We start from the raw sequence: 24,435 nt of genomic DNA on the forward strand, positions 1-24,435 counted from the left end.
TTTAGTACTACCGTTATGGAATGTCAAGTTTCGAAACATGATACGTCTCTGTGAATCGAGTCTGTTTAAGAGTCTTGCTTGTTTATTATTGTTATTGATTGTGAAACTGGAAATATGATAATAGAGGGTTTAACAGTTGATTGAAATACTTGATATTAAGAACTGTTATATCTTTATATATAAAATACACTTTCAATCTCTCCTGGGGGTGACAGCTCGGATTCCACGTCAGAAATAGGAAGTCTACAGCGTTGACACGTCGGATCCGCACCGTTTCACTAAAGCGTTGCTCTGTCCGAACGGGCTTCACGTGGGCTTCGTCATGGGCTTATCAAATTATTTTCGTAGCGAGGCCCGTCCGCATATGTCTTCTACGGGGAACCCTAAACAGAAGCTCCCTTTCTGTTATTCGTTCGTCGCCTATTGCCGCAGCGGCTGTCTGAAACCTGTAACGGTTTTGCTTTCAATCACCTTAAATTGTCTTTAATTCATATCCCACTACGAATCAACCTCTTGTGCCGTTCGTCTGCTAGATCGAGTATAAATATGCTGAGATTTCACAGGTGCACTCTCCACGCTCTCTTAATCTCACGCTTTGCTCATTCTCAGATCTTACTCATCATCTTACTCGATGGCTATGACGAAGGTTTTCTTTTCCGATCTCAAGTCTGGGCGTTGTTCATCCGTTGTTGAGCACGCTTTGTTTTTAATTTGTTATCAAGCTTTTCTGATTATTTTTTTGTTTGCCATATGAACAGGCGACCATGATGCCGGTGACGGTGAATGTAAACCGGTTTGCAACTCACATGCCTAATACATCTCCAGCTTTAACCTATGCAGCCTGCTACAACACGTCATGGATCCTCAGGTTACATGTATGGCAACGAGTAGATAGGGATTAACGAATGATCATAATATGTGACAACCCAGGTCATGTTTTTCTTTTTCAGGTCTCTCTGTTTGTTCTATTACTGTGAATCTGATATAAATTTTGCAATAATCACTCTTTGTTTGGATCTTCTGTTCATAGGTACATCCCTGTTCTACGGAAAACTGAATAAAGCCACAAATTACAAAAGAGGAATAAGAAAGTGATCCAAATCTCCAGAGAGGTGATTCTGGCCATGTAGATGTAACACCTCGAAACCCCCTCTTTTGTAAAGATTATGCGTCAATTTTGCTCAAGTTCATGTTTTCAGATGTTTGGTTTGTGAATCATACTACACCTATAAAATAGGTAAGCCTCATCTCTGAGAATCATCCTCACTAGAAAGTATGTTTTGGGACTTTACTCTTCTGTTTTCATTTATTAGAGATCTGATGGTGATTACTCTCACTCAGTTATGTGCACAAAAGAAATTTGATTTCAAAATTGTTATCTATTTTTAAGTCGCTCGCTTTTCTGAGAATGGATCTATTGATACCTAATTGTTTGTGTTCAAAGTGTAGGCCAAGCACCAAAAAAGTTGGAGACAAGCCACTTCTATCTGTTCCAATATTTGTCCAGGTACTTCTTCTTTGCATTAAAAAGAGTCAGATTAATTAAAGAGTTTGTACTAGAGTTTTCCTAGGGCATAATCTCAAATTTAAATTTAGATTCTTCACCTTTTGTTATCTGATCTCTTGGCGTATGTCATAACATTTTCTCATCTATGTGTCATCTTTTTACAGTTTATTGGGTTTTGTTAGATTTTGGAATGTTGATGTTACTAACCAGTAGGTATAATTTGAAACTTCTAAGTTCAATTGGTTGAGTTTTTTTAATGCAATGAGTCTATTTTGCAGGCAGCCTGGAACAATGTGCTTCTTGCTGTTCCAGCCCTGTTATATGCAATCGAAAACTATATCAGGTTCACGGTGCTATTACTGTAGCCAGTGTAGCTGCATCTGTTGCTGCTATTGCAGCCACCACCACCACGTCTTCTATCTCTAAAAGGGATGAGCAGATGGCTAAAAATTGCCATGGACGTTGCTTCCGCTGCGATCCTTGCGGTTGCTCAGTGTATGGAGGCTGCTGAAGTGAGTAGAGCTGAGAGAGCATTTGGTCTATGTTGTCAGCGCTGCCATCAATGTTCGTTCTGCCGGAGATATCTGACACTCACTGCCGGTGAGCCACAAGTTTAGTAGCTTCAAAAATCTGTATTTTGGTAGTCTTAGGTTTTTTAAAAGAATTATTTTGATCAAGAAATTCAATTCTTTTGATTTTATGTGAGACATGCTTAGTACTGGCAATTTAAATCATCTAACTTCAAACAAAGTTTTAAATCATAATGAATGATAACACTTTTATAGATCTTTAATTATTTTTACATTGGCTTCCCCGCCCGTAGGGCGGGCTTCCCCTAGTATATTATATAAACGAGTCCATGTGAGGAGATTTGCAGGGTGCAGAGATGTTTGTACTAGCAGTCATGTTTGAGGAGATTAGCGGGGTGCAGAGACGTTTGTACTGGCTACCATGTTTGTGGAGATTTACGGAGTGTAGTGTGGACTATTGTACTAGCGACGCATGTAGAGTTATATACGTATATCCTTATGAGGAGAATGCGGGGTGCAGAGAGCATCTATGTACTATCATCGCATTGGTTGTAGCATGTCTAGTGCACTAGACATGTTGATTGTTCTTTGTTGTGTAATAGACACCGTGATTGTCTCATGCTAGAACTAGGCCTACATAGTTGTAGTGGTATAAACTGATTCAGTGGTTTGCGGTTTAGCATCTCATACCTTGCTGGGCAACTCCTATATTGCTCACCCCTCCTTCTTTTCCCCCTTTAAATTGTTGGGCTTTCGGACCTTTGGAATTCAGATGTTTCCGTTTAGTTATACATTTCGGATTTTTTGACTTTGTGTTGTTATTAATATTTCAGAAGTTTATTTTATTTACTAAATTTTCAACGTGTAGGTTGACTTTCAAATATTTATAATTAAAGATTTCAGATATTATTATTTATCGTATTATTTTTGTTATTATCTTAAAGTGACGGATGTCACTTTTTTTTATACAATCACTATAGAAAGCAAGAAAAACTAGCAGAATTGTAAACTATCACTCGAGCCCCACGCACTGTGACGATGCGTCAATGAACGAGATTGTGCACGTTAACTTTCGTTTCTATAAAAACGTTACTATTTGTTGAATTTTTAAGAGAAATTTCCTTTTTTCTTAGTTTCTTTTTATTTATATTTGAGCATAACTCCTAAGAATGGCGAATAACACAACCAATGACGACCAGCACATAATTCACCTTATACTAGAAGATAATCTGCGCACATACATGTGCGGAGTAAATTTTTATAATAATACTTGTTCATTAAATGGTATTAACATTTTACAACCCAACAATATTTATCGATTTTAAAATGACGAATACAAATGTTGGTCTCTTAAATGTATCATCGTTGTAAAAGAGTTAACGTATTACAACTCATTTTAGTTATTTTTAAGATTTCATATGAACAAAAAGAAATTAAGTTTTGCGGCTGACACAAATCATTAAAACCAAATAGGCAACATCGATTGTATAATGACAAAAATAGATTAGGTTTTCTTCTCTCGATTTGTTTACTATTGACTCTCAATAAGTGATTTCATTTTCTACCTCTACAAAATTGTACTTTCATTCTCGTCTATGTTTCATTGATATGAGTTTAGTTTCTTTTTTTTTTAACTTTTTCTATGAATTCGGTAAATTACATAAGTGTCAATTTAAAAAGATAAACATTTGTAAAATTTAGTTCTACTCTGGATACATATCTAAGAATAAAAGTTTTGAAGAAAATCACTGGCAAACTCTGTTAATAGATTAGTGTTCAAATCTAATATATCAAGTTGTTATATAATATAAGTGCAGACTCGAAATATAAATGTCTATCTAGTATATATTCACCAGTTCGGTCTATAAATCATCTAATTCTATAACAACAAAACAAATTACTTATTTTATTAGCTTACACTTTCGAGGTTTAGTTACTTAAGAGTACACAGATAAAATATATATATATATATATATACTTTACCATTCTAGTATATGGAAACTCTGTATAAACTAATAAATGTTTGATTTATTAAATGATAAACCAAAAAAGACTTATAATAAATAGTTCAAATATCTTATTTTTACAATTATAATAGCTAGATAAGGTATTAGGGTGAAATAAATATTAGACGAATAATCAAATCTCTCATTATTCGAACAAACTCAAAAAGAGGTTATATGAATCTTGTCATAATATTTTATTAAAAGCTTTTTAAGAATAAAAATTAAGACTAAATTAGTTAATCTGAATGAAATAATATATATAGTGCTTCCAACATTAAAAATCAAATTTGAAGAATTGTGTTTCTAGGATTGTCAGGATCAAATAAGATATTAGAAACCACATATTTAAAAAATAATTTGTATACATACAAGTATATACATTAAAGTAAGCACATAAATCAAAACTAAAACATTTTGTTAATTTGCAATCACGTTTTTGGTAAATATATCAAAACAATCATTTTATGTTACTTTATATGGTATACATTAAAATTAGTGATATTGACATAGATATATACTATATTTTAATATAAGTATTTATTTTGACATTTCCTATTCATATGATTTTTTAAACATTTGTATATTTGCTGTAACAAATATTTAAACTGTTAATCACAATTTTTTTAATATGAGATATTTCAATACAAATTTCAAAATTAAAATATTAAGATCTCGATAATATTTCACTGAAAATTTTGAAATTAACATATTTATATATTTTTATATAGTATATAATTTATTTCAAATGATATTAATATATATATATATATATATATATATGAATATCTATTAATGAGACTTCATATTCATATGATTTATTAGGACTTGACATTTTATTGGATACCCAAACCTATATCTGAATCCAATCTAAAAATCCGAACCGAAGTAGCAAAATACCCGAACAGTTATTGAACTTGGAGAGATTGAATATCTGAACCCAAATCGATAATATCCGAACCCGAACAGGTAAAATCCAAACCACAACGGATAATATCCAATTAAACCGAATGGATATCTAAAGATAACCAAACATAAGTATACTTAACCCATAATTCTAGTTTACTTCTCTTATTTTATTCAAAATATTTATATTAATGATGCACATTGCTACAAATTAGATAATATACATATAATTAAAGACAAAATTATTTGCTACTCACTTAAAATACATATCAAGCTCTTGTTTCTTTCATTAACAAAAGTTCATCTAAATTTTCAAAACAACAACTAAATTAGTGTCTTTATATTTTTAAAGTTTTATCTCTAAACATATTAATAGTTTAATCTTTTAAAAATAAGAAAACCAGATAAGTTAAAAATATAATTTAAATACAAAAAAAACTTACACAATGAATAATTAATTTTTTCAAACTTTAAATATCTGAACCCGACCCAAAATATCTGAACCCGAATATAAAATACCCGAACCCTGTCCGAAGTGTAGAGGGTCTATACCTTTATACTGAAATACCCAAAATTCCTAAATACCCAATACAAACCCGAACGGGTATCTGAACGTCCACCCCTCTCTTATATGATTATTTGTATCTTATTTGAACAAAACAAATTCAACCATTAATCACAAAATTTTCAATGTGGGTGTTTTACCATTTTTAATAATTTCTAGTCATTTTTTTAATTCAAAATATTACATATAAGAAAAAAATCTAATTTCTTATTATATATTTTAATTTTGTTTTTTAATTTCTTTTAATAATGTAAAATTAAACAAAAAAGAGAGAGGATACAAAAATTGTAATCAAATATGTATCATTCATAATCATTAATTATCATATATACATTAATCATATTATGTAACTCCGTAGCTTTTATTTAATGAAAGAAAAATATTATTTTGTACACTACTAATTAATTTGATAGTTAGTTTTAATAAAAAAACACAGATATGTTTATCTGAACCAATTTATTTGTCAAACATATCTAATAATCATATTCGTGATGACATGTGGCTAAGAAAACATGTTGTAATGCTCCAGGATTAATATATAGGGGATAACTTAAATGTTACATGTGTCATGTGCAAACTTGTTTTAGCTATTTATGTTTTTAATGATAATAATGTGTTAAAAATAATATATTCTGGTTTAATTATAAAATGTAGAAATTTTGATTGTGTTAGGATATGGTCAAGAGGAACAAAAACACTATAAACATAACTAGAACTTGATATGCGTCCCGCGCAGGTGTTTGATTTAATTTGTGTTCAACATAAACTCATAAACCGCTTGTTTTATAAACAAATTCCATGTAATTTGTTTATGTTTTGTAATTTACATATAGAGTAGAATATATTATCTTATAATATAGATGTTTGATAATAATTTTCTTTTTATTTGTATATAATATTATATTAAAAAAATTATAACTTGATGCAATTTGATGCAATATAATAAAATGTTATCTCCTTTTAATACAGGCGATTTAGTTAATATTCGTACAATATTAATAATGGTCAATTTGATGACAAAAAAAAATTAATAATGGTCCATATATGAATATGGATTTGATTAGATAAGTTTTAGAGTTGTAACTTATTTACGTAAATTGATTCCTAATGCAGTGGCATAATCTGTAAATAAAAAAGTATTAAATTTATTGTAGATGCAATGGTTAAATGTGTAAATATTGGTTCATACATTTTAGATGTTTCATAATATAATTAATTGTATTCAAAAGATATGGACCGAATCAGATAATATGGTTATTTTTGGTACAAACATCTGAACCCGTTTCAGATACATTTGTTACTTAGATATTTTTAGGTTCTTATACATCAGAAAACTCATCCAGACCCAGAAAGACCCAACTCAAAATCTATACATAAATTTATATTATTCAAGCGGAGCCTAATTTTAAAACAAAAAAATGATACCCAAAAAGAATAACACGTACCTAAATGAATAGCCAATGTTCATGCCTAACTGATTTTATAAACTAATAAAAGAACTCTCTTTATTTGTTTGGCTAAATTAAGTGAAATATATTTTGTAAAATAATTATATGGAGTGAAAGTTTAGTGACAATTAATGTAATACATTTTTATTATTTTGATTAAGTTATTATTTTATTCACAAAAACATGTCTTTGAATTATGTTTTTGGCTACGTAATTTCCATCGATTGAAACTAAAATTAAAAAAGTTTTAATAAAACAAACTAAACCAAACGTTCAACCATATGCAAAACCCAGTTATTTTACATTTTGATTTTATAATTGGCACAAAATTAATGTTGATTAACTAATAAATAAAATTTTGCATTATTATTATTATGATAATATAGTTAATGATGTGATGTATTGTTAAGGTAATATAATTAATAAAATTATTAAACTAAGTAAAATATAGAAAGGTAATTAATGTAATTAAATGTTATTCATGTTTCCAAATAGTTTTTATTTATATTGTTATCCATGTTTCCAAACAGTATCAATATGTACTTCAGGTTTAATAATATAGATACAATAATAACAAACAAAATAATCTATATTGTATGCCAAGAGTTTTACATATAACAAATTAGATGTTGAAAAATAAGCCGACGAGAAGTAAGCTTTACCGAGATCTACTACTACCGAACATCGACACGTACCCACCATAAATCAACGACGAAACACCAACCCTTGACCACCTGTAGGGACAAACAAGCACAGACAAATTGTTGGAACTATTTTTACAAGCCTATTGGCCTGAGTAAAAATTAAGTATATATGAATAGAATTTTACAAGCCTATTGAGTTAAGTAAAAACAATCTAATCTAATGTGAAGTAATGTTGTACTTTATATGGAGAAAGTCCATCACATTTGCAAGCCCATGGGTTGAGTAAAATGATGGAAAAGCCTTTTACTAAGTTAATGACTAAGCTAAGTATATTTGTGATAAATGGCTTAAGCTAAGTAAACTTGGTGACTAATCTAACTTAATGACCAAGCTATGCAACTTAGTGACAAATGGAAAATGCTAAAGCTAACTTGGTGTCTAACCTTGATGACTTAGTAACAAATGTCAAAAGTTTAGGCAAATTTAATGACACATGTCAAGTTGCTTTATGACTAAACTTTGTGAATTTCTCCTATAAATAGACATCTTGCCTCTCCTTTAAAGACATACTCTCGTACACTTGAGAACACACAAATTCATACATAAGCTTCTACATACAAAAATTCCAGCAATATCTATAGTCTTTCAAAGTAAGTCTCGAGAGTATTGTGTGGTAGTTGGTTCGCAAATTCTGTTTTGGATGAAGCAAAACAGTCTCACGTGGTTTTATCCTGGTACTCAAAATCGTACAGTTACGGGTGATTTATTGAGTTAAGGAAAGTTATCAAATCACGACACCACGCATTCGTCTTTTTTCATATCGATTTCAAATGTTTTTTACCGCTTTATATTATCGTTATCATCACACTTTGTTTCGTAATTTTCAATCTGGATTCTCGTGTCCTAACACAGATCGCATCAGCTAAACCGTACTTTCTATTTGAATTAGATAAATTTATTTACATGTATTTTATTACGATGAAATTTTGATTTTTTCAAATAAGATGATATAAGCTGTATACACAGTAATACTACTAGATTTACAAAATATAAAATAATCAAATAATCCCAAACTACCTTCCTCATATTGTTTTGGTTTCACTTAATGCAAACCTATTTCATAATAAGATGAACTCCATGATGTAGTGGGGAAAAAAATCAAAACTCCATTTATACTAACAAATTGAGCACATTAATAATTAAAACATCAATTGAAACCGGTAAAAATGATTTCTTCCTAATTCAAAATCAAGTTAAATACAATGTTAATACAAAAATTAGATACAAATTAAAATATGATAAGTTTAGCAAATTTAAAATAAACAGTTTCTTCAAAGTATATCACATCAAAAAATACCAATATTTCCCCTCATAGCATGCACACGATATGCTAGTATTTCTGGACGAAATGTGGCGTCGTTCAAATCTTGGATTTCAATGCTTGGTAGTTGGTTTCCACTGTCCAATCAGCAAGGAAAGAACACTAACAACATGAGCCATATCTGGTCTCTGTTTAGGCTTACTGGCACATCATTGATTTGGTAGTTCATACACTTCATAGATGCTCTGTTGTATGGTTGACTTCAATAGTTTTGCAATAGCTTTTAATAAAGAGTCTTCTACACTAGGCATTTTCTTCGTCCAATATATAACGTGGATGTCATTTTTGGATCACATGTAGTCTATAACTTAATGGCCGGTTATGAGCTCCATGAGGGTGACATTGAAGCTGTAAACATCCACTTTTCTTGTATCCATTCTGTTCACTGCACTTATAGATATTTCAATTATTAGCTACAGCATCAATTATGTTCTTATATTCAATAGTAATTTACATATTTGTAATACTATTGTTATATATTCTTCTTTTAAATATTTTTTTGCATATTGATGTGATCTGGAAAATATTAATAAATATAAAAATATTCTTAGTAATAGCATTTATATATGATATTTTTAATTCATCCAAGATTTTAATGTAATAGACCATTATTAGAATTAAAGTAGGAGCGAGACACCTAAAAATCAACTTATCAAATAACATTATATATAAATATATATAATATGTATTGATTTAACATTCAAAACTTGGATGTAATTTATTTATTTACATACATTTTCTTTTTTTCTTATATTTTTCCTGTGCTTATTTTTATTATTTTATTATATAAAGGATTTTAACAAAACAAAAAAAAAATTATGTTCACAAGTTTCTTTCACGACAGAGGTTATATGCTATCGAGAGTGTAGAAAAGAATTTAAAACACCAAAATATGCAAGATCAGCATTGAAGTTTAATATTAATTTTAAATCAAAATTTAAAGATCAATTTAAAAAAATAAAATAAAAATAAAAATATAAAATAATGTAAGAAAACATAGGAAAACTCATTAAAATTAAATTGATATATTCTAACTGTTTTGAAAAACATCTCTCAAAAGTATGTTAAAACATACAAATATCGTATATCAAAAAAATATGTAATTATGAAAAAAAATCTAACCTAATGGAAATGGAAAGAAAATTAACACAAAATATGATGACAAAAAAGTTAACATAAAATATATTATAAATTTGTTTTTTATATCTAAAAGTATTAGTATTGACTATAAAAACCATTTAAATTTACAATAGTTTACAAAAAAAAATTGAAGATAAACTAAAAAGAACCAAGTAACCTGTGAGAGACACATACTGTTAAAAGGGATTATTTATGAATTTCAAACTGTTTTTATCAATCAAAATAAAATATTTACTCATCAAAATTTGAATGTTTAATCAATAGTATTATATTATGGTTTTGCAGAAAAGTATTTTAGTTTATTACAATCAAAACTTTCATAGAAATTAATCAAATATGTTATTACGAAGCAAGTATAATATTGGTGTCGTGTAGTCTACAAGACTTATTAATATTTTGAAATTTTGAAATTTATATTTCTATAAATAATAGAAGTACTTTTATCGAGACAGTTGTATTTATAAATACAAAAAATTATATATATATATATATATATAGATATTTATATATACAAAGTAAATGTTTTAATGCGTACAATTTTATAAAAAGATATAAGTACGATAAACAAAAAATCATATTTCAAATACATTTATACGAAAATAAATTGTATATTAACAATTATAATTTTATTTAAAAATTATTATAAAACTAAATTAAATTATTAATACAGATTTGGCTATTAAAACGAGTATAAAATATTAGTTATATAAACCTAGACTTGGGCATAAACCTGCAATTCGAGATCCAGACAAAAAATGTTCTTTCTTAAAGGAAGATGTAAAATATCTGAATAGATCTATTAGTATTGAAAAATATATTCAAACCCGAAGTGTTATTTATCGAATTCGGATGTATAACTAGAAAACACCAAATTTCAAGTTGTTTATTTTCTCTTTGTTTCATGATTTGATCATTGAAATAACAAGTCCACTTTATGTTGTTATCTATATTGTTATCTATAAAATAATGCATAGTGTCTACAAATGTTATTTGTTTTAATGCTTGATTTAACACTTTTGTTGTTACTATTTTAACGGAAGTAAGTTAAGTGGTCAAGATTTTTCCACATGCTAGTGTTGCACTTACAATGAACCAATTGACCAAATATCTATCTTTAAAGCTATTTTTTTTTGTATTTAAGTGTTTTAGATTTGAAATGTTGTTAATTTGTCAAATAATGTGTGTGATTAATCCCTAATTTCTTTTGAGTTTTGAGTATATATATTTGATTATTTTTGTTTTAATTTTTGGTATATTCAGTCAAACCAATACCTGATATAGCCCAAAGCTATTCATTTATAGATTTTATGATGTTTTAAAGTTATATCTGAACCTGAATTGTCATTACCTGATCATGACGCATACTTATAAAATAATTTGTAGTACTGGTTAATTATGAAAACATTGCATAAACGATATTGCAACCGAAAATTTTATATATTTTACAAGGATTCACGTCTGACAATAATGATACCCAGATTTCACAATATTAAAACATTAATGCCCATGTAAATCATATCTGATCGGATCAAATGACTCTTCGGAAAGACTCAACCCCGACCAACACTTGATTACATCCTTTGGCCATTGACAAAAAAAAAACATTTATGAACATTTGGTCAAACTAATGGAATAAAACAGATTTTACACATCAATAAAATTTTAAAATAGAATCTAGAACGAAAAATATTAAAGCTCAAAAATCTGAAATACATGAACCAAACCTGAATGAATACCCCCAAGCCATTCCTTACAAAGTTGAAACATAACTCAACTGACTTAAGAATGTCAAGTGCAACACTAAAACGGATCCTCCAACGGACCCTAAACCCCAAACCCGACTTGACCCATTTCTCTTCAGTCTCTCTCTTCACCACCGTCTCTTCTCCACTGTCCGATCCCTCAAACCCTACTTCATTTCTCAAAACACTCACTGTCTGGTTCATTCTTAACCTTTAAGCTTGCAGACAACATCATCTCCGAATCTGTGAATCAGCACAGGTGACCATTACTTTGTCCCAGTCACTGGGAAAATATTTAAGACCAGTGATCCTTTTACTTGGAACTTTCTTCTTCCCATGTGACAAGTTAATCTCTCTGTCCATTTGCAGCTGGTTATCTAAAAAAGCACAAAAACGAACAATCAGCTCCTAAATTATCCACATTACATATAACGTTGAATCTCAAATAAACTTTGCAAGGGAGTAAACGTGCCAAGTAGATGGTAAAAGGAACAGTTCCCTGTTATGGAACCTATTACAGCAGCCTGAAAACAATCACTAGTAAGAATTTTCAATCATACCTCGATATAAAACCAATGAAATATTTTTAAAGTACCTTTGCATCTGGACGATAGCACACAGCAGTCACAATGTCTCTTACATCAGTGTAGTCAACAACCCGACAATGGGACACATCCCATATTCGAACTTTCCCATCAATAGATCCGCTTATGAAGTAATTATCATCAACAGGGTTAAATGCCACACAAGTCACTGCGTAAGAAGGTGTAAGTGAGTACACATCATACAAAGAATGAAAATCATCATTGACAAAATAAATAACTCACCAAAATTGGTATGAGAGAAAGTTGCGAGACATTCATCATAATATACTCTCCATAAACGTACACTCTCGTCCATAGAAGATGACAGGAGATACTACAATAAAGTGGTAAAATGTTAAAGATCACAACAAAACAAAAAGCTATGAAGCATATGTAAGGTGTAGATAGCTGGCCTAATCCTCAGATGCCCAGCGCGTGGGGAGACATCAGCTGCTCCGACGTCTTCGTCCATGAAGCCGTCCTCCTCTGGCTCAAAATCAACCGCTTCAACTTCTAAGTTCGACATTACTTCCACCGATGCGATGCCGATCGAATGTAGGGAGATGGAGAGATAAGGGGACATTAACGGTCGACGAAGAATCATGAAGATGAATTAGGAAACCCTAAATCATTAAAGCCAAATGCGAAGCCCAACGAAACATAAATTGTTTACTTTAAAGCCCACTCATTTAAAAAAAATGTGGAGTTCACAATCTACCCACGTGGACAGATTCAAGAGTGAGCAAAGTAGTTTATTATAATATCTAATCTATTAAAAGGAGAGTACAAAATTAGATCATCTCTTAGAGTTTACCATTTATTTACAATGACATGTCATTGAGATACTTATTGAACCTATATTTAAATATGTTTGTCCTTTTCTAATTTAAATTATAGATTTCCTTAATTGAATTTTAACCAAATTGATTTTTCAACAGGTTTTTCTAATATAATTTGTATTCACATATTAAATGTGTTTCGATATCTATTATTAATAAATAATAAAGTAAAAATCACATATCATAATAAATTTATATAATATATAAATAAAATATAAAATGACCTATTCATAAATTATTGGTATAATGTTTATATATATATATATATATATATATGTTCAATTAACTAATATATATGAATTGGACTTATGTATATGAAAACATTATACCAATAATTTATGAAACACTGTGATATAATAAATGATTAAAATAACAAAAATATAATTATTCAAAGTAATAAATAAAATTTTATGTTTTAAAATGTTATACTAACAAATAGTTAATACATTTTAATTTACAAATATATATTATACCATTTAGTACAAAAAAAAATTAAAGTGAAAACAAATATTCAGATGGTCAAAGGTCAAACTCTATGAATAAATAATAACAGTGTGGGATAATATTTTTTAACAAAATTATTTTAATAGAAATTATAATTCCAAATTTTTAAATTTATTTTACTTATTTTAAGGGGTACTAAAATTTTAGAATTAAAAAGATTTATGACCCAACTCTATACTGTTTTATATGAATAACTGAAATTTATATCATATTTTTTATTAAAATTAAAATTTTACTTTTTGTTATAACTGGATAGTTTACTCTTCAATCTAAATTTATGAACATACTGTGCAACTTTATTTAGTGATATGCATTTTTGTTTATGAAAAAATAATTGAAAATATATATTGCAAAGCTTTATGGAGTAAGAACAAACAAATATATAAAAAAGTTTATGAAATTATCTGCAAAAATGATAAAAAAAAATAAAAGAAGAAAAAGACCATAAATATTGACTATAACATTATTATTTTCAAAAAACTATAAACGTTTAAGAATATGGTTAATGTTAAAAATACTTACTATTAACAATGTAAAAAAATTTAAGTATATAAAAACAAAAACAAAAACTCGATTATATGCAAGAGATGTTGGCTAGAGGAGGAAACAGAAGAACACATTTTCTTTACGTGTCCTTATGCAAAGAAAGTTTGTAGGGCTTCAGGTATAAATAATTTGGTTATAGACAGTACAATGTCTACATATGAAGAAAAATTAGAAGCTTGCTTACAAGTCTCAACGGCAATATCTCTGAGTCATTATCAAGATCTGCCTATTTGGATTCTTTGGAGGCTTTGGAAAAGCAGAAACGTGTTAGTATTTCAACAGCGAGATTTTCATTGGAAGAATATTCTGTCTGTTGCTAGGAGTGATGCAAGGGAATGGAGAAATATTGAAACACAAGATAATAATGCTTCAGATGGACATAGAATTTCTCCTACAATCAGAAGTTCACAAAGATGGAAAGCTCCACCAAACCAGTGGTTAAAATGCAATGTGGATGCATCATTTATCGATACAAGAGAACCAAGTTCAGCAGGATGGATTATTAGAGATGAGCACGGAATCTACAAAGGAGCTGTTCAAGTACAGGGCAATATGATATGTTCTCCATTGGAGAGTGAGCTTCAGGCTATTCTAATGGCTGTTCAGTTTTGTTGGACAAAAGGCTACAACAAGATTATCATAGAATCGGATTGCAGGAAAGCTATTGATATTTTAAATGATCTGGTACTTTACTTTGATTCTTTCAACTGGAAAAGAGAAATACGGTGGTGGGCAGAGAAGATTCAGAACATCTCATTTCAGTGGGTCAAAAGGGAAGCTAACAAAGTAGCAGATTCTTTGGCTAGAACTCCGTTACATGATATGTCTTCATATTGTTTTCATAATTATGTTCCTGTATTCTTAACAAATCTTCTACACGAAGATTATGTACAATCAAGGTTTAATTAATAAAATGAAGAAGTTAGAAAAAAAAAAAAACTCGATTGCACGGATGAAGGTCCGGTAGATTTTAAAGTGGAATCTAGAACAAAAAATCTGAAATACTTGAACCAAACTGTACCCCAAAGCCATTCCTTAAAAAGTTAGAAACATAACTCAAGTCACTTGAGAATGTCAAGCTCAACACTAAAACGGATCCTCCACCGGACCCTAAACCCCAAACCCGACTCGACCCATTCCTCTTCAATCTCTCTCTTCACCACCGTCTCTTCTCCACCGTCCGATCCCTCAAACCCTACTTCTCCACCAGATCCACTCGTCACCGACGCCGTCTCAATCCTCACTCACCACCGCTCCAAATCCCGATGGTCCACTCTCCGGTCACTCACCCCTTCCGGCTTCACTCCTTCTCAATTCTCCGACATCGCTCTCCGCCTCCGCAACAACGCTCACCTCTCTCTCCGCTTCTTCCTCTTCACCCGCCGCAACTCTCTCTGCTCTCACGACGTCGATTCCTGCTCAACTCTAATCCACATCCTCTCCCGATCTCGCCTCAAAAGCCACGCTCGCGACGTGCTCCGCCTCGCTCTCCGTATCCCCTCCTCCGAAGATCGCGTCCCGAAAGTGTTCCGCTCGTTGATCAAGAGTTACAATCGATGTGGCTCTGCGCCCTTCGTCTTCGATTTGCTGGTGAAATCGTGTCTCGACTCGAAAGCGATCGATGGTGCTGTGATGGTGATGAGGAAGTTGAAGTCTAGAGGAATCAATTTACAGATTACTACTTGCAATGCTTTGATCTCAGAGGTCTCGAGGCGTAGAGATGCTTCCACTGGGTATAAGCTGTACAGAGAAGTGTTTGGATTAGATGAAGCTAACAAGGTTAAGCCAAATGTTAACACTTTTAACTTGATGATGGTGAGTTTCTACAGAGAAGGTGAAACAGAGATGGTGGAGAGGATTTGGAGAGAAATGGAGGAAGAGGTTGGATGCTTTCCTAATGTTTATAGCTTTAGTGTTTTGATGGAAACGTATTGTTTTCGAGGTATGATGGTCGAAGCAGAGAGGGTGTGGGAAGAGATGAGGTTAAAAGGAGTGGTTCATGATGTTGTGGCTTACAACACTATGATTGGTGGGCTTTGTAGTAACTTAGAGGTTACTAAAGCCAAGAAGCTTTTTGAGGATATGGGGTCCAAGGGACTAGAGTGTACTTCTTTAACTTATGATCATCTCGTTAGAGGGTATTGTAAAGTTAAGGATGTTGATTCGGCTATGGTTGCTTATAGGGAGATGGAAAGTAAGAGTTTTGTAGCAGAGGGTTTAACTATTGAAGCGTTAGTGGAAGGATTGTGTGATGGTAACAAAGAAAGAGTTGTTGAAGCCGCGGAGATCGTGAAGGAAGCGGTGAGGGAATCAGAGTTCTGTCCTAGTCGGAAATGTTATGAGTTGCTGATAAAGAGGTTGTGTGAAGAAGGGAAGATGGATAGAGCGTTGAGCATTCAGGCAGAGATGGTTGGAAGAGGACTTAAACCTAGCCAAGAGACGTATAAAGCTTTTATCGACGGGTATGGAAGAGCAGGTGATGAAGAAACATCTTCATTGTTGGCTATAGAAATGGCTGAATCACTCAAGCTAAGAGATGAGGAAGAAGAAAGCTAGAATTTTGAGCTTTCTATGTATGTTGCAAGTGACAAATCTCAACTCAATTCATACTGAACAAACACATCATTGACCATTCTTATTTCTGAAAGTCTTGACTTGTGAATAGGTCAAGAGGGTAAAACTAAGACAAGATTGGTTGACAAGTTATGAGGAGAGACAGAATCATAAAAATCACTCTTACATAAACACAAATGGGGAAAATAAACAGAGAAGTTGTGAAATGATCTTTTGCTTAAAAGATGATAGCCCAAACGGGGAAGACGACGAGAGCAATAATCCCAAGGGTGTTGGAGATGCCATTAGCTTTAGTGAATGCGTTTTTGAATCCACCAGAAGCTCTAATGTGCTCTTGAAGCAAGTAACCTCCAATTCCTAAGCATATAATCAAGCCAACCAGGTTGCCTCGGAATGTGTAGGCTATTAGATTCGGAGCCACCACAATGAGTAGGATCGCAGCAGCCGGTAACTCAAACCATTCTTATAAACAACAACAACAACAACAACAGAGATAGTCAATCAGCAATGAGCTAGTGAAGAAGAATCAATTTTATTTAGAATGGTAACAAACCTCGGAAGTGTTTAGGAAAGAAGAGTTGTAGAACAACAGCTACAATCGCAATCCATTTACCAATTTCACCTCTATGAAATTTAAGACATTATAAAGTTAAAGACACATCTCAGAATAAATCGAAGTGTTGCATCTGGTTTACCTGAAAAGGCTAAAGATGACAGAAGGAAGGCTGAAGAAGATGTAAGGAATCAAAAGTGATGTGAGCATATTGGTCTTCCAGTTAGTTCGGTCCAAGACCAACAAGTATCTGCATTTCATTACATAACAAGATCAGCATAAAGAAACCAAGCAAGAGAGAGGATAAGTGAGTAAAAGACAGAGAGAGAGAGAGAGAGAGGGAGAGGTTACATGGCGGCGACTGAAGCAATCCATTCGAGGATGGAAGTACCAAAGCCTAAACCAGTGAGCATGAAGGTGTGATTAGCAAGGTTCTTCGCAGCGGTAGCGAGCTCGTTGAGATCTGTTCCAAGCATGTTTTGAAGGGTTCCATGGTCACTCCTCATCGGCGTGAAAGTCATTTACTTCGCCGAAGAATACAGAGGATTTCGAAAAAGTTGGCAACTTTGAAAATTCGAGAGCAGAGAGAGAGAGAAGATGGTTTGTGAAGGACTCGTGATTGGTGTAACAACATAATATAGAAGTGAATAGCTGGATACTTCCTCGCCACGTGGCACGTGAGATCTTTTTAGGAAATATTTTTAACTTATATAAATGTAGTATCGATCTTTTATAGTATTTTTTGGTTCACAGTATTTTATACGTTTATAGTATACTTTACTAACCCAATCGATGACTGAGGACGACAGTTGACACGTGTCGAGTTGTGAATTCTCCCACGTTACGATGGACCTTCTACGAGTGTGTAATTTTGGTGGACGTAAGCAACGCTGGTTCGAGCCAGCTGTAATTTAATTATAGTGGAATATCTTAGCATGGATAAGATTAGGATGGTGAAACATAAGTCTGAGATATTTAATCTAATTTAATTGTAAAATTATATGTTTCGACCAGTTTTAAATGTAGTCAATAGTGAAACAAGAAAAGCGTATTTGCACTTGTGTGGTTTCGATTTCTATTATAATTTCGATTCATAAAAACTGTAACCAGAAAAATTAAAAATATACTTAAATATGCATTAATAAATATATAATAAGATACTAATCCGTAGCCCCGGGAAAAAATAGAACCTCAATTATGAACGGTTGAGGGAAAATCGAAACATAGCGTAGTATAGACTTTCCAGATGGATTAAATTATTTATTTTATATTTATTTATTTAGTATTTGATGTCGGCAGAAGATATTTTTGGTTTTGAACATTATTATTGCCTTGTGCACACTCACCAACTAAAATATGAATCGTTTCTTAGCATTGTGTGTTTGTTGGGATGTATTTAATCCACACATTTTTAGGCCATTCAGACATTGTCGAATAAAATTTATTTTTGCTTTAGTCACAAAGTCAAACTATACACATATCATATGTATGACATATATATTTTTTATTGATAAATTTATTTTTTGTTAGTTCACTAATATACTAATATGTTTAAAGCTACGCGTTCGGTTTCGATTCGGTTCTTTTTAGGGTTTTAGTTCGGTTTTGATTTGATTTTTTTATTTATGATTTTTTTTATTCAAGAAATATATGAACTATTTAGTTTGAGTTTGATTTCAGTTTAGTTGTTTTGTTTTTTAATTTGTTTTAGATACCAATTTTAAAAACCTGTTAAAATCTTGAGTTCAATTCGGTTCTGGTTTGGTTCTCGCTTTAAGGATAATTTTAAATAATTCAGGTAAAAGTCATATTTTATTTTTGGATGAAATATCGGATAATTCAGATAAATTTAAATATCTCTTATAAGAATATTTGAGTGATTCGGTTTTTCCAGTATTAATAATTTATATTTTATTCACATTTTTAAGTGATTCACATTTTTCAGTATTAAGAATATCTATACTGTTGAACAGATGAAAACATTTTTGTTATAGCAGTTTTGCACCTTGCGTGGATATGAAGTATTAACGAACCTATATTGGTTGAACCATTTTATTAAGGGGAATTAGTTGAACCATTTTGTAAATATATTAAGGTAGACAAAATTTCATTGACCATATATTTTATACACCAGTATATGTATTTATTATTTTCAGGATTTAGAGTTTAGGATTATCCTTCCACATATATACACATTTAGGGACACTACTTTAAGGTTGATAAATATATAATTGTAAATCATTTTAATATAAACTCCATGGACTATATACAAATATAAAAATCAATATTGTTAAATTTATGTATTCAGTAGGTCTGATATGTGTATTTTTAGCTTTACTAGTCAAAACTATGTGAAGTCGTGAACCATAAATTATTAAAACCGTAAGTAAATATTTTCTGATTGCAGAGTCTATATGTTATGTGTTTAAATAATGATAATCCACTCGCGAATCTCACAATGTTTTGTTTACATCAAAGAAATGAGTATTATTTATTATTAATTAATATAGCTAATTATCTTTTAGGCTATATTGTAGTTATGATCGGCAAATATATAAGTATCACAGATAGCTTTGATTCATGTCACAAAAATTTAAAATATTTTATTTAAGGTAATCTAGTTATATCACCTATTAAAATTAAATCACTGTTAAAGTAATATATTGTTATTATAAATTTAAGATAATATCAAAATATTAATAATCTAGTTAAAAGGTCTAACAATCTTTTATAAGTAGATTTTTTAAGACTGGTTCACTTTTAATAGTATAGATAAGAATGTTCATGTGGATGTTATGGAACATTTGGACGAACATAATTAAGTTAATCTTTAAAAAAATTTCAATCCGGGAAAATGATATCGGACATGAGCTTCATGAAGTTACATCGTTGGTTCCTAGCTCAATCTTTATATATAAAGTAGTGTTTCTTTCTCTCCTAGAGTGTCCACATAGGATGCCACATAGATAATTCGTTTTATGTTGTAGCGACACGTGTCCGAAGAGAAAAACTCATCGTTTCAATTATGTGTTTTCACGTGATTCAGGCCGAAGATAGAGAGACAGCCGCAAGATTTTCTAGGGTTTGCTGTTCTTCCGCAATTAAAACAATCTTCTCTTTCGATCTCTGATACAGCTATGAGTTTCGATATCTTCAATCCACATGAGAATTGCTTTGTGAATCTTCGACCTGAGGTTATGTCTTCTTCCTTTCTTTCCTTCCCCTTCTGACCTTCGCCTTCTTCATGACTGTCCACGTTTGTTTCTAGGGTTCATCGTCCTCGACAGCAAGCTCTGATACGGTCAACCAACAATGGAGGGGAAAAGGTTGTGTGAGATGAGTGTTAGTGAGGAATCTCTGCATCGATCTCGGTTAATGTCAGATTCATTGCTCAACATGGTCACTCTCTATTCTCTGATTCTGCTTCTGCTTCTGCTTCATATACCTTTAAAAAATCGTTGATTCAAATCGGATTGGTGCATAATCTTTCATATTAAATAGAAATACTTAGTATCTGATTGCCTGGTTTGGATATTGAGTTCTGAATTTTGGAAACCTTATGTAATTGGAATTGCAGCTCCTTCTTCATGTTCTGTATGTTGCTTGCATTCTCAGTACTTTTGTTATTTTTAACCACCAGCACACCATTGTTGTGTTTGAGAGAGTTAGTAAGTGTAATACGTGTCCTAGATTTAATTGCCGCTGCATATGCTATTACTAGCTCTTTCTTCATATTCTTTCTCTTGCTAGAATTCTCTTTACATCCTAACTATTGTTTATGTTATAACATAGAAAGTTCAGATCTTGGATTGTTCGGGACCAACAACCAGCGTAACTGTTCTGTATCTATGGCAGAGAGATTTTAATGTTCAACCTCTAAACATGTTCTTGACTCCTTTAGCCATCTCTACCTCAATGTGTGCGTTGTCTTCTGAGAGGCGGTGTATCTGCGGATATAAAAAGGTATATTTTCATCCTCTCAAAACCATCTTCTATATCTCTCTTAGTATACTTATAGTATTTTTTCTCCGATTTGAAGGCTGGCAGTTGTTTGTGCGGCTGCTCAGATTTGTGAAACGAGTGAAACTGAAGCAGATTGATCTCTTAGTTCCAGTGACATAAGAAACTTTCTCCGTGTAAGAAAACTCCAAAACTATTTGTTACAGAAGCCTTATGTTAATATCTTGAAAACATGTGTAACAAGTCATCATCTTTACTGCAAGAGGGTGGCGCATATCATAGATTCAATCACTATGCTTACCTTGACATGTCGTGGTCTCCGTAAGTCACTAATCTGTATCTTTTGAAATGTTTTTAAGTTTTGAAAGTCGAGCTGTTGTATAACTCCCACAAGCTCATCATCTTCCACCAAATGTTTCTCAACTGTCAACTACTGTATTAACTCTAATGATCTTTTCTAATCATATTCTCTTCCAGTTTCTTCAATTTATGGGATGCAGATCATTGTTTACACGTTAGTATAAACTTTGAAACGTTCTTTATGCGCTTTCATAAGTAAGAACTATCTGAATCTTTTCCTCTTCAGCAGCCATGTGATTTGTGGATGAATTTTGGTGACTGTTACATTCATCTTGAGCGGAACACTCCTTCTGTTACAAAATTATGTCTCATGACAGTTCATTAGCTTCTTCTTTCATTGAAAAAATTTAATGTGCTTCTTTGAGCATTAGTGCAACTACAGACACATATGTAGCCCGGAGTGTATCAGTAGAGAAAACCGCAAGCAACACGGCTCTAGACGAGATCTTGCCTTGCATATACAATTCTACAGCTCAAGCAATTTTGATACGTAGCAAAGAGTTGACGGATCAGCTCGTGGAGCTCATTAGTTGTACCATTGTTCATGAGATGGTTAATTAGGTTGGCTAACAAGAACTGTTACGCCGTTGATTTGATGTTGATCTGTATATAACGATCATGTATCACAGTTTCCCTAAAACGTTGGTTGACTAAGGATGGTGATTATTTATAATGTACCAAGGTCCAACATACCAGGAGTTTGTTAATATTTGCTTAGGAGATGGTCTATGAGAAGTGGCCAGGTCATGGGGTTGATGGGGAGAAATCAGCTGTCCAGGTTGATGATTCTTACTTAAGTTTATGACTGGTGTAGAGTTACAGGTATTGTTGCTACTAATGTTAATGTTAATCCTAAAAATTGGTTGCAGGTATATAGTCATGTCCAAGAATTGGTAAATCTGCTCCTGTCTATCATCATTGGTGATGGAGAAAAATTGAAGCATCAACACCACTACAAAGGAAGCAGAGTCAGCAGAAGCCGAAGCAAAAGCAGCTCAAGCTTATGCTGAGAAGCTTCAAAGACACTGAGAGGACGAAACCTCTGCAAAATGGTAAACACATTCTCCTTATATCACATAACACAATAAAGGAAATACCTTTTCATAGTCGTATTGAAACTCTGATATAACAGATGGTTTGTATGAGAGGTGACGTAGGAGGAAGAAGAATGTGTTGCAGGTGAAGAAGATGAATGTGTTGGAGGTGAACAGAGAGAGAAGCGTAGAAGTAGTGTCTGTTGTTGATTCTCTACTTGGAAACTCTTTTTAATTGTAAACAGTAATCTCAAATGCTAACACTCTTTCTATCTGTAACAAATAATTCTTTAGCTGGAGAATTTTTACAGATTAAAAATGTGTTATATATTGTGAAATTGGAAAGATACGTGGGCAAGTTTTAATGTTATAGCATGTATAAAAAATTTGTTTTATAGTCTGAGAAAGAAATTGATGGAGCCATTAACAAATCACTCTTCGTTATTGTTTTCTAATGTTCTGTTATTTAATTCATGCCTGAAACATTTTTGCACCAAAAGCTATTTTCACTATTATGTAACCTAAAGCGGGTTAAGTCGTGACCAAATATTTTTTTCACATCAAATATTTTTTCTTACAAAAATATTCAAAACAAAAAGATATTTTTCTCTTTATATCAAAAATGAATATTGATACATTATTTTGTAGTAAACTATATCTCAAAGTTTTTAACCAATAGCATCTCGAAAAGACAATTTTTTTTTTTAAAGTTTACATTTTACCAATAAACAATGTATTGAAAATGAAAAAATATATTTTTTTTTGAAATAATGTATATTTTTTTGTTTGCAACGGAAAATTATATATCTATAACATTAAACCAAAAAATAAAAATAAAAATGTCTAAAATTAAAAAAATATGTCAAGAATTCGACAGTCTTTAAACTAAAATCAAAAACTAATATAAAAAAAATTACATAATATAATGTAATTTGACAAAAATAATAAAAACAAAATAAAATAAACATATAAAAAGACTTACACCATTAAGATGAACCTTATAAAAGCATCTTAACAATCCTATTATTAAATTTGGTTTTTGCAATAAAATTTGGGGCTCAATATGATAATATCAAATAATTTCAACCAAAAGGATGTAAAAACGAAGAAATGATATAACTGTTTACACATAATATATAATCATATTCTTAAAAATATAAAAATATAAAATTAAAACTGTTGTTAGATTGCAATATATTTTTTTATGTTTATATTTTAAAAAATGATATAGTAAATAGTAATATTTGCATAGAAGTTTTAGTGTATTTTACTCATACAACAGTTAGAAAAGTTGTTTTATTTACTTTTTTTTATGAAATTTGTTATATGAATAAGATATACTCCATCCGTATCACTTCAAGTGGTGTTTAAAGGAAAAAAAATTGTTTTAAAATAATTGATGTTCTCATTATTCTAGATAAAATTTAATATCATTTAAACTTTGTGACTAATTGCAAAATACTGATTTTTTTTATTGGTTGAATTAATTTTATTTAATGATATTTTATGTAACCAAGATAAATTGTATAGAAGTTTGTATTTTTTTAATCCAAGTGCAAAAATCTTAAAAATTACTTAAAGTGATACAGAGGGAGTATAATTTGGGTTTACTTA

General features: G+C 31.2%; 3 protein-coding genes and 1 long non-coding RNA gene across 20 annotated transcripts; 2 read left to right on the plus strand and 2 right to left on the minus strand.

Moving 5' to 3' along the window:
- On the plus strand, nt 1-23,216 carry LOC103844327. 17 transcript variants are annotated; one of them, XR_004449499.1, is made up of 7 exons: nt 1-12; nt 18,482-18,489; nt 20,368-20,844; nt 21,260-21,430; nt 21,507-22,565; nt 22,657-22,839; nt 22,920-23,216. It is a non-coding gene; the product is annotated as an uncharacterized LOC103844327 (long non-coding RNA). The 17 variants fall into 17 exon arrangements; XR_004449513.1 differs by lacking the exons at nt 1-12; nt 18,482-18,489 and having other exon boundaries at nt 20,502-20,844; nt 21,507-21,748; nt 21,905-21,941; nt 22,017-22,565; XR_004449510.1 differs by lacking the exons at nt 1-12; nt 18,482-18,489 and having other exon boundaries at nt 20,503-20,844; nt 21,507-21,601; nt 21,691-21,748; nt 21,905-22,565; nt 22,920-23,170.
- On the minus strand, nt 9,751-12,897 carry LOC103846248 (WD repeat-containing protein 44). Its single transcript, XM_033275626.1, has 4 exons — nt 12,695-12,897; nt 12,463-12,620; nt 12,340-12,391; nt 9,751-12,244 (listed from the first exon to the last, which is right to left on the minus strand). The coding sequence occupies exons 1-4, from the start codon at nt 12,765-12,767 to the stop codon at nt 12,099-12,101; spliced, it is 429 nt and encodes a 142-aa protein (XP_033131517.1). The 5' UTR covers nt 12,768-12,897; the 3' UTR covers nt 9,751-12,098.
- On the plus strand, nt 15,354-16,972 carry LOC103846071 (pentatricopeptide repeat-containing protein At2g15980). Its single transcript, XM_009122990.3, has one exon. It carries the CDS (start codon nt 15,412-15,414, stop codon nt 16,894-16,896), a length of 1,485 nt encoding a protein of 494 aa, XP_009121238.1. The 5' UTR covers nt 15,354-15,411; the 3' UTR covers nt 16,897-16,972.
- On the minus strand, nt 16,926-18,089 carry LOC103846070 (cold-regulated 413 plasma membrane protein 1). The gene is made up of 4 exons (XM_009122989.3): nt 17,819-18,089; nt 17,610-17,717; nt 17,468-17,538; nt 16,926-17,376 (listed from the first exon to the last, which is right to left on the minus strand). The coding sequence occupies exons 1-4, from the start codon at nt 17,986-17,988 to the stop codon at nt 17,132-17,134; spliced, it is 594 nt and encodes a 197-aa protein (XP_009121237.1). The 5' UTR covers nt 17,989-18,089; the 3' UTR covers nt 16,926-17,131.
- Nucleotides 23,217-24,435: the final 1,219 nt, after the last annotated feature.

The sequence above is a fragment of the Brassica rapa genome, chromosome A07 (assembly GCF_000309985.2).
Source record: "Brassica rapa cultivar Chiifu-401-42 chromosome A07, CAAS_Brap_v3.01, whole genome shotgun sequence".
Lineage (NCBI taxonomy): Eukaryota > Viridiplantae > Streptophyta > Magnoliopsida > Brassicales > Brassicaceae > Brassica > Brassica rapa.